General features: G+C 35.0%; 1 protein-coding gene across 1 annotated transcript in view; it reads right to left on the bottom strand.

Annotated features, from left to right (window-relative positions):
• Positions 1-1,810: 1,810 nt before the first annotated feature.
• Positions 1,811-11,370, bottom strand: part of LOC136821158 (uncharacterized) — a 12,932-nt gene continuing 3,372 nt past the window's right edge. Inside the window, exons 2-6 of the mRNA XM_067077390.1 lie at positions 10,345-10,495; positions 3,709-3,842; positions 3,366-3,531; positions 2,487-2,813; positions 1,811-2,002 (exon numbers count right to left, since the gene is read on the bottom strand). Coding sequence (XP_066933491.1) covers positions 1,854-2,002; positions 2,487-2,813; positions 3,366-3,531; positions 3,709-3,842; positions 10,345-10,495 — 927 coding nt within the window. The 3' untranslated portion in view covers positions 1,811-1,853. The remainder of the gene's footprint in view (positions 2,003-2,486; positions 2,814-3,365; positions 3,532-3,708; positions 3,843-10,344; positions 10,496-11,370) is intronic.

Genomic DNA, 11,370 nt, shown 5'->3' with positions numbered 1-11,370 from the left:
CTAGTTTTTCTTCTTATAAATCGTTCATATATAATAATGAAATTTCCTTGGAAAATGACGAACAAAAAAGTAAAATCAACTGTCTTTCACGATATTTCGTTCTCTTGCAGAACTTCATCAAGTCTTTATCGAGTATGAACTTTCCTTGGATATGATTAACAAAAATATTGAAAAATAGCCATCGGGCGTAGACATTCGAGGGTGACTTTGAAAGATGGAAAGAAAATGAAATGGAAACAGAAAACGAGTGTTCACATTCAAAACGCGCTTACAAATATTCAACAAAGAAGATTAGGAAAAGAAAGGAAAAATCATATTTTCACGGCTTCCATTTTAAGGTTAACAAGTGATACTTTTATGGACCTACCTGGTTATGCATTTATGTAACACATATATAATTGATATCTACGTGAGCGTGACCATTAAACAATCATTCAGAACACAAATAGTGACGCAAATAGTTTCTTATAAAAAAACGTTTAGAAACCAAAATTTCATGCTCTTCAAATATTCTTTATGTAAAAAATCAGAAAAAAACAATGATCCAATATTTTAACCCGTTTCTTGGCCCAAATTACCCAAAAACATTACAGTATTTTTCGAAAATCGGGCTCCGTCACATTCGAGGGTTTATAGTTATGCATCTTTGTGCAAAAAATCATAAAAAATGAAAGAGCCAATCTCGAGAAAAGCTAATACCTAAGTAATTGATAATGTGCTTATAAAAAAATATCAAATTTCACCAGTTTTTTATAAAAACACGCCAAGCAGCCAAAATTTCATTATTAAACACACATATTCTTCAAAAGTAAGCCCTCATGAGCAAAACGAAAATCTATCTAAGTAATAAAAATTGAGTAATTTGACTAAGAACATTGATGTATGCTTATCAATAGTGATTCTTAAAGATAAACATGCGTTTCTTAAGCCAAAAATTTTTTTTGCAAAAATCTGCTTGAGTCTTTTACCTATGATGGTACCCTACTTTCATGCAAAAAATCAGAAAAAATTAATGATCCAATCTTTCACAAAGTCCAAAAAACCCGTTTTTTAGCCGTTTTTTGGCCCAAATTTGCCCCCAAATTTTTTTTTTCGAAAATCAGGCTCCGTCACATTTTGGCCACCACCATTTTGCACCTTTGTACCAAAAATCAAAAGATTCCTATGATTCAATCCTGAAAAAAGTTGGTAACAGACGAACGGACGGACGAACGAACGAACGAACACAGGTTAATTTATAGGACCTCCACCCCACCGGGGTAGGTCCAAAAATTAACCTATTGAAAGATCAATACAGAAAAGGAGCATGCCAAAATGCATCACGAGAGAATTGGAAAGTTCGGTTTTAAGCGTATTATAATATAGATAATAAATGATTTAAAGAGAATGGGTTGGAGTTTCCAGTGTCGAATAACGTAACGTTTCTGAATTCATTGCATTGAAAAAACTTTATTTGACCCTAGTAAACTGGAGCCCGTTCCCCTATGACGTGAAGGTATGCTTAAAGACTTAAAACTCATGATATGGATATAAATAGGATGATTTAATATCAAACAACAGGGGGTTGGGACAAACTTTGTCCTGACTACCTTAAAGGAAGAAATTTTTGCGAGAATTTAACTTGGCGGATGGCCGAAAAAGATTTTTCACAGAAAAATTTAATTTGACATCATGAGTCATCCGCCAAAATTTCTTCCCTTAAAGTATTGTTTAAGAATAACTGTGTTACTTTTTAGTGTTATGAAGTGTTTTGCTTTAGTTTGGCGGAACCCTCTTCCTCTTGAACGTAATTTACTTTTCATAGAAGTCGTACATGCGATGCATCCATTAATACAAAGCTTGTTCAGATTTCTTTACGACTTGGAGTAACTGACCGAACCAGGATCGTTCGAAGATTGGTTCTTCTTCCAGCAAGCACCAATAGCAACGAGCAACACGCCTAAACAGCCACACACAATACCAGCGATCGCTCCTCCACTCAAACCGCCTGATGATGTCGACGCTGAAACAAAAAAAATATTTTGCAAATTAAATGATACGGAGGGGGGGGGGCAATTATTGCTTTTTGAAAAATCTTGCCATGTGTAGGTCTGGCACTAGCCTATACTAGATACACTTAAGAAAAAGGATGAAAAATCCCGGTTTTTGGTGAGGTGCTCGCTAGTCTGGCATGGTTAGAAAAATTCTGTGTCAGGCTAGTAGCAGCTTTCTGGTACACCAATCAAACCAAACCAAACATGTGCGCAGAAGCGCTCTTCTGAAAACAAAAGATATGGCATTGAAGTGGATAAAGTAACTTCGCACTTATTCGAACAAGCCCACGTGCTAAAAATAAAACATCACCCCACCGCAGAGGCATAAAGAGGCTCACAAGAAAATGTTTCAGACAAAAAATGGTGCATTTAACCGTACTTGCCTTTTTGGCAAAAAAATGGTCCTCAGAATCTATATTATTTGTTGTGCGAATTCAACTTCCTCAAACTTACTGTACGAAGGTGTTGTGTAATATTCTCCTACAGTTGCTCCATATTGATCCAATTTGTTCTTCAAAGTAATCTCGAAATAATATTTGGTCTTTTCTTTAAGTGGTGAAACAGCTTTCTTGCCGTCGTCGACGATAAAAACGGTGTCCTCTTTGCAGTTTAACAAATTGTCATTGGAAAGGCCTTCGCAATATTTCAGTTTCCCGGACAAACTTGGTGCACCATCTTGACCATCATCAGTTGGCCGATCAAACCACAGTTGAAGCCAAACGTAATCTTTTGTTGGTGTTACTTTGCCCACTTTCAGGTTCAGCACTGGACCGGGTGGTGCTATAAAAATACCATAAGAACAGAAAGTACTGATTGATTGGCAGAAATGCGAATCAAGATTAAGAAATTCCTCCTATGGTTCACAGAATTTGTTAACTTTTTTGCAAACGTTTTTGCAAAATTTGGCCAAACTGGGGAGACAATTTTCGAAGATTGGTATTTTTGCGCCCCCTCTGAAAAGTAAAACATCTTTGCATCATTGACGCGGGCGATGCGAGCAGGAAAACATTTGTGTATTTTTTCTTTTTTTGGCTTGAAACTGCTAATTCTAAGGTATGATAAAGCAGAGGAGCGCCGAAATTTGTGATCAGAGGCACCTCTTTGCATCTTTGCCTCCCCCCCAAAAGAAATCTGCCGCTGACCACCCCCCCCCTTCCACCACGCTACTGCCAAATCGCTGTTTTCAGGTGAGTGTTTCTGATAAGAGACTTTCATTTTATATGGATATAAAAAAAACCTACCGGGGAGCTGTAGTCTTCGGTTTACGGTATATTTCTTTACACATCAAAGTAGTTAGAGACTTCAGATGATGAACAAAAAATAAAAACTCACCCATTCTGGGTATAGTATAATTGATAATTTTCGCCTTGGCAAATCCTGCATCAGTCTTGGCATTGATAACGATTTGGTATGTTGTTCCATTCTTTAGTGTTCCTGCACCAAGTGAAATGTAATCTGTTGGCTTACCGTTAGGTAGAAATGATACCACGCTTCCAATCTATGAAAAAACCACACGTCGTGCTAATTTGCATGCATTAGAATGATCCGACTATCATATAACCTCAAAACGCAATTAACTAAAAACATATTTACAAGCATAATTACTCCTATTACTAGCACCACGCGCCGCCAAAACAATTAAGCGGAATAAAATTGAAGAAATGAAGATACTGACCTGAGTTCCATTACTGAATAACGAATAAGTGACGATATAAGAAAGCCAGGAAGGAGAAAACTCGTTCAGTCTGATTCTAATAGTGCTGTAATTTCTGTGGTTGATCCAGGAGGCTTCTGGTATCACTGGTTTTTCTGCGAGAGAAGATAGAAGTTTTGTACAGTACTGTAGAGACAAGAAATCGTCAGCGTCAAACTATTTATATGTTTGCATTCATTTAATAAAATCAAATGCTACAAAACGTTTTGGATGTGTTACATATTTATGTAAGTTTTCATAGGGAATGAAAAGGAAAGGCGGAAATGGTGTTTTGTGGCGTTTGGTCAGGGACAACCGGGGCACTCCGAAGTTTCTAGCAATCTTCAAATTAGAGCATTTGGGTGTACTTCATTTGTCCATAAAATGGTAGATTTTGAATGAGAGATCTTCAGCGTAAGTCAACATCACTTCCAATTAGAACTTCCGATATTTCGGTGAAGAATTATGGCGAATTAGTTTATTAACTTTGAAAGAAGAATGTGTTGTATACGAATCGACTCAGTATTTTGGTACGGCTCCTACTACTATAATACATAAAAACTTTGTGTTTTCGCCGAGTTTTGTTTGAAGAATGCCTTCAAAATATTCGATCTGTGGGTACGAAAATAACTGTTTTGATCTTTTCAAATTCAAATTCAAATTCAAATTCAAAACTTATTTATTCGCCTGCATATCATTAAAAATTTACATATTTAAGTTTGTATAAATTAGGGGAGGGGATGCAGGCCAGGAGTCCATCCAATAGACGTTTCCGTCTAATCATATGGAATGGCTACCTGGACGCAGATTTTTTTTTTCTGTGGGGTTGATATAACTATTAGAGTAACAATATTTCAATATTTCAAATAACAAAGTAAAAAAAAAAAAAAAAAAAAAAAAAAAAAAAAAAAAAAAAAAAAAAACTCAACGTAAAAAAAATATAGTTATATAAGTAATCTTTTGTTTTAATAAATCAAACTAGCCGGTACCCGGCGTCGCACGCCGGTATAAGCTGTAGCTGAACGCAATAAAAGTCCTTTGGATGTAGACGAATTTTTTGTTTAAGTCAAAAGTTATCAGGAAGAGAATCGTTTACTGTACCAGTGTCGTCTGAAACAACTCTGAATATGCCGTCCAGTTGAAATGACAATTCTTCAGGAAAAAGTGGGAAAGTCACAAAGAATAGTGCAACTCTTTGTTTTTATCAGATTGAAAAAATAAGACAATTCTAAGTTGCTTTTTTAAACCCTTGTCATAACTGGCTGCGTTTAGACCAGCCTGGCATTTTGTAAATTGTTCGGTTTGTCAAATGCCTAATGATGCCAGCGTGTTGGCATTTCGTTGGCATTTGAAATGCCATTTTGAGCAAAGGAATCCCCTTTTCTGGCATTTCAAATCAAACAAAGAAACCAAAACAAAGAGAAAAAATGACAATTTTGATTTTTTAAAGTATTTGCACGTTTTTTATTCAGTTCTTTCTATAGATTGTAAAATTTGCAACATTTGCCATAGCCTAGCCCTACGGCAAAAAGTTTCAGTCTTAATGACTTCAGTTTTTGAAAGATTCCATGCTTTTCATTGTTTGATCTGTCAAAGTTGAACTTGAGGGAATCACCTTTTCTTCAGTAATGACTCTAAAAATTTCTTAAATGCCATGACAGAAAATACAATGGAAAAGCTATTAAAATCGAATCCCTCACGAGCAAATGCCAAACTACAAATGCCAGTTGGTCTAAACGCAGCCACTTTTCAAATTTAAACATGTAAAATGACGTACACACTTTTTGACAGTAACGACGACTTGAATGTTTTTAGGGACCTTAAGCAGCTAGGACGGCGGTTGTAGTGAGAACTGTAGCATCCAACAATAACAAATCCCTTTTGGGATCAACATTTGAATCACAAAAAGATTTCATTCTTTTCATATACTTTTCTCATGAGAATACTTAGATTTAATTGGGTAATTAATGGACGTTTCAAAATTACAAGGCGACTTCAAAAACATGTTTCGACGTTCTCTCTAAGACGAAGGCGGTAATAAAAGAGTACAATAATAATTAATCATTTAAATCACTCGGGAGATAAAAGATTATTTTTCACCAAAGTTTGCTTTTGTTAAAGTCCATTCACGTGCTATTAAACCATAGTAAAATCGAATAAAATTTGCCATTAAATTTTAATATTTTCTCCACGTACTCCCTCAAGTCGCCGTCCTAGTTGCTTAAGGTCCCTTTTATATGAAGAAAGAGGTTGACTAATTTTCTCTTTTTGCTTTTTATCGCCTTTTGAATGCTGTCGTTGTTTGGTTTGACAAACTTTTTGACTGTTATGTTTTGATTTACATTTGAATTATTCTTTTCTATAAAAGGAATTTGTTTTGAAAAGAATTCGAATGCCATTAATAAATACGATCGTTAATTACATTCGAAAAGAATTTAAACAAAAGAAAAGAGAAAAACAAAAAACGGGCATGCCTAGGCAGAAATTAAAATTACTAAATGTAGACGGGCCTTAAATTTCAAAACAAAGGCTGAATAAAGTCTAAACCAGGCTCTATCCGATCTGTCAATCAAAACAAACTTACCGAGAACAAAACATTGCTTGCGAAATCGAAAGTGACACACAGACAGAAAACAAAATGACATACGCGTTATACTATTAATATATAGAGTATTTTTATATCTATATGGACTTTCATTTTTCTGGTATGCAAGAGGTCAATTTTGAAGGAACTCGCTTATCTTTTTTTTGATCATATATCCAGATAATGGTTGTAGATCGATTTTAGTATGTAATATTAGCTGGTTCCAGTTTAAAAGAGATTGGTACTTAATCGATTTCAATCCATAGTTTAATGTTTTGGCTTTTGGGCGCTCCAAAAGTTTCAGTTCGTTATTTCTAGTAAGATAATTATGAGACAGAGTTTTGAAGTTTAAAATGTTCGTAACAGCTTCAGGAGAAAGATTAGTGAGAGTTTGATGTACGAGTCGGATATTGAACTTTGTTACAGTATGTGGCAAAGTTGGAATATCCAGGTTAATGAAAAGAGGAGCAGATTCTGCATTAAAATCTGAAAAAGTCAAGATGCGCACGCATCTTTTTTGAAGTTTGCCTATTCTAGAGTTTTGAGTGAGACTTTGCCCCCATACGATTATTGCGTATGACAAATAAGAGTGAAAAATAGCATAGTATAAAGTTTTAAGAATGGTCTGTGGAACAAAGTGACGCAGTTTGGATAAAATGCCATTTGACCTTCTAAGTTTTGCGGATAAATGATCAAAATGGAAATTCCACGCTAGACATTCATCGAGAAAAAGACCAAGATATTTGACACATTTCGAAAATTTCAAGACATGCCCATCAAGATTGAGATTCATTGTATATGGTACAGGTTTATTTTTACTTCTAAACAGGATAACCTCAGTTTTTGTAGTATTAAGAGAGATTTTGTTGGCACGAAGCCAAGAGGAGAGTCTGATTAAGTCAGAATTCACTTTCGTCTCAAGTGAATTTAGATTCGAATCGGAAGAGAGAAGACAGGTGTCGTCAGCAAAGAGGTTTATTTCGCTATTCAGAATGGCTTCAGGAATGTCATTTATATATATTAGAAAAAGTAGAGGCCCTAGGACAGAGCCCTGGGGACTCCGTGTCTGATAGATCGTTTTGAGGAATCATGCCCAGAAATTGAAACATATTGTTTCCTCTCAGTCAGGTAAGATCGAAACCAGAGGTTCGCAACGCCACGTATGCCATAGTGATGAAGTTTTGATAGAAGAATTTCATGATCTACTGTATCGAAAGCTTTTTGAAGATCAATGAATACCCCGCAAGAATACAACCCTTTGTCAATATTTGACCGAATTTTTTCTGTTAGATTTATTAATGCGTGAGAAGTAGAGTGTTTATTACGGAATCCAAATTGGTTTTTGAAAATGCTGTTGTTAATGTTAAGAAAAATTTACAACTCTGAATTTAATTAATTTTTCAAAGATTTTATCAATATTAGAGAGGAGCGAAATTGGTCTAAAGTTGTTAGGATCGTATGGGGAACCTTTATTTTTATACACGGGTATTACTTTTGCTACTTTAAGAGTTGTTATGAAACTTGCCTGTCTGTATTGATAAATTGAAAATTTTAGCAAGGAGTTGAGCTAACCTCACCAAGAACCGATTTTAAGATTTTTGGTGGAATGCTGAATGGTCCATTTGCCTTAGGTTTAAGAGCATTGATAATTTTTACGATTTCCTCAGCTTGTATCTCCTCGAAAAACAGAGAAATTATTGGTGAATTTACAAGAGTTTGATGAAAGTTCGCTTCCTCATTATTAACATTTATAGTTTGACGTATTTTATCGGCTATTGAAGTAAAATATTTATTCCAATTCCTCGCTTGTTACTTTAGGATCAGATGTTTACTTGTCCGTCAATATTTAGAGATATTGTTGTGCTACTACGGCATTTTTTACTTTCGATCAATTCGTATACGCCTTTCCAGATATTTTTACTGTTCTTTATATTTGTTTGAAAGTACTTTTTATAATGGTTATTCTTACTTCTTCTGCAGAGCTTAACAATTTGATTTCTGTAGAATTATATCTGATGTGGAGTTGGTGTTTAATAGTGTTGTCCTTCTCTCGCGTGTAAGCCTTTAAGAGTTGATCTCGTTTAGCAATAGAGGTTTTAATGCCTTTAGTTATCCAAGATTTAGCTCCCTTTTTAATTTGCTTATTGGTGAGTTTTTGCAGAGGTGCGTGTATATCTATTAGGGTATTCATTCGATCAAAAAAGCTGTTAAAAAGAAGATCTAGATTATCCGAGTCAGAATGCAAGATGTCATTCCAATCTACTCTGTAAAAGGATTCTTTGAATTTATTGTTATCAAAATTTTTCCATCTCCTGTAATATTTTGTTTCCTTGCAGGAGTTAAAATGAAAATTCTCAAATATCAGAAATTGAGGCAAGTGGTCAGAAATACCTGAAAGAAGATTCCTGTTAAAGGTTTGTATTTAGAAGGAGTGAAGAAAATGTTATCAATGAGTGTCCTAGACCTATCAGTGATTCTGGTAGGTAGAGAAATACTAGGTAAAAGAAAAAAGGATTCAAGAGAGTCTACGAAGTTATTTACATGTGGAGAGGTACCACATTCTAGCAAGTTGATATTAAAATCACCCATAAGCACAAGGCGCTTATTTTCCTTGTTAGCTTTTTGTAAGAAGGGAATGAAGAAGTCGTTTGTAAAAGTTTCGATTTTCATCGTTGGATGTTTATAGATACATCCAACAATTACATTTTCTTGCTTCTCAAACAAGAGTTCGCAAAAAGTAGATTCAAGCTCCTTTTCTGAGTTGAGAAGATTAGAAAGGTCTTTTCTAGGTTTGGATTTTTTTCTAGGTTTGGATTTTTATTTTGCCTGAAGAAAATTTTTGCTCAAAGGTTTAGTTATCACATCTATTATGACATTCACAACATCACTTTCACAATATATACTATTTTTTTAAATTCTCCCCACGTTGGTGTCAACCTATGATATGGAAAAGTGAGAAAGAATGAGCTATCCAACGAGTTTTTAAAGAGTTTGTAATAGGTATATTTCGACCAATTTTAACAATTCATCGTACATTTGGACCTTTATTAGAGGTTTTAATCTTTATTCAAATTTTTACGAAATTTTAGAAAGCTTACGTCAATCCGCTCAAAACTTTTCAAACGAAGTGTTACTTGTAGCTATCTCTTTTTCATATCAAGACGACTTTTCCACAAAAATACAACCCTTTAAGATTAAAAATACTGTAACCCCTTGTAATTCCTGGCAATTTTAGGTTCAAAACTATCTGGAATTTGGAATGTTTGAATGATTTAAAAAGTTTAACCCCACGGAATTCAAATTAATTTTGACAGATTTTCGTATATTCCTATGGACTTCCATACCGCGGATACCATATCGAACCTTAACGCCTCGGAACGGAAATGGACCTCCTCAGTACACGGTTTTTTTGGGAAAAGCCCTATTTTTTAACAGAATTCAAGTCCTTCTCGAACCAGTGATATGAAGGTTACAAGTTTCAAAGGGTAATATTTCTATAAAGTATGGTTCAGGGGCCGGTACTAACGGTCCAGATTGAAGACCTTCTAAACTCTGAACGATACGATATACGACGCACAAAGTCGCCTATTTTGAATCGATCAGACCTCACCTATACATTCTTCTGGATATGCATAAAATAATTGATTGCGAACCTCGTTCTCAAAGACTTGTTGCTACGATACTTCAACGTCGTCAGACATATTAATGTTTGAAATTTAGTATTAAAATTGAAAACGGTCTTTTGGGAAAACATAATGCATGTATAAATGTCGTTTGAAGTAATTATTTCATTTGAAAACAAGGCCCGCAGTGTCGTTGATTTGTATCCAGAAGTGCGTAAACCTCGAATAAAAATGTTGACAAATATACTAAGCGAGGTTAATATACCTTTTCATAAATTACGTCACGAACATCACTTACCTCGTTTTGAAATTATTTGCATGTCTCAAGGCACATAATCACCATGGTAATTGTTATAATATGAGGCAAGTGATGTTCGTGACGTAATTTATGAAAAAGCTCTATTCACTGACCTGGAACTGGTACTTGGAATGATGTAGTTGTGGTTGCTCCCTCTTTACCACTGACAGTTTCAACTCGCATTGAAATGTTGTAGGTTGTGGAATTTCGAACTCCCTTGATGACCAAGTTACTTGGGTAGTTCAGAACTTGATAATGATATGTCTGTTGAAAAAAAACAAGCTAGATGCTGAATGGACCTACCTGATGATGAAAGTTAAATATCAATGCGAGGAGAAAAATGAAAAAAATCAGTTGGAAAATATAGCGTTTAGCAAAAATGCATAACGCAATAAATTCATCATTGATTGTTGATGGGGGGGGAGTAGACTAGCAAGCGTCTGTCTTTCCTTGAACACAGGAACGCGGGAATAGTGCTTATAATAAAGAGTTCTTATAAAAAATAGAAATTGCCGCGGGAGAGTGGTTTGGAAAGATTCAGTGAACATATAGAAAAATAGATCCTATTGCAAGTTTAATCTGCAGCAAAATACAACGAAGTGGTTTACTAGTCTAGGGGGAGAGGGAAGGGTTGTAGGGAAAAAATAAATAGAAAGTTCTGGTTGCAAAAATCAGTTTTATTGACAATTGAATCATGCTTGATGGTGAGCATTGTTATCAATAATGTTTTTGTGTGAAAAAAAACAAAGAAATAAGGAAAAAGTCAATTGAAAATCTGCAAAAACGGTGATTACCGGCATATTTCCGGCATTTTCAGCCGGAAAAGAATTGTTCTCAAAAAAACAAACTCGGCCATGTTTTAAGTATTGCGAATACACATCTTTCTGCATTAAATCAGAAAAAACTAAGGATGAAAATTCGAGAAAATGTCAAAAAACCGGTTTTTCCGGCATATGTGTTTCGAAAATCGGGCTCCGTCACATTTTAGGTATTGTCATCTTGCATCAGTGCGCAAAATTTCTTAAAAAATTATAAAGTACAGCTCGAGAAATTCAAGAAATACTGTCTTTCTAGCGAAAATAGGTTGTTCCGGCGGTTTTTGAATAGTTCCGGCTTCAAAAATCAATTTTTTTGAAAAT

This window comes from Clytia hemisphaerica, unplaced genomic scaffold (assembly GCF_902728285.1).
Source record: "Clytia hemisphaerica strain Z4C2 unplaced genomic scaffold, Clytia hemisphaerica genome assembly, whole genome shotgun sequence".
Taxonomy (NCBI): Eukaryota; Metazoa; Cnidaria; class Hydrozoa; order Leptothecata; family Clytiidae; genus Clytia; species Clytia hemisphaerica.
Note: the sequence above shows the minus strand (reverse complement) of the source record. Positions and strands in the feature narration are given on the sequence as shown.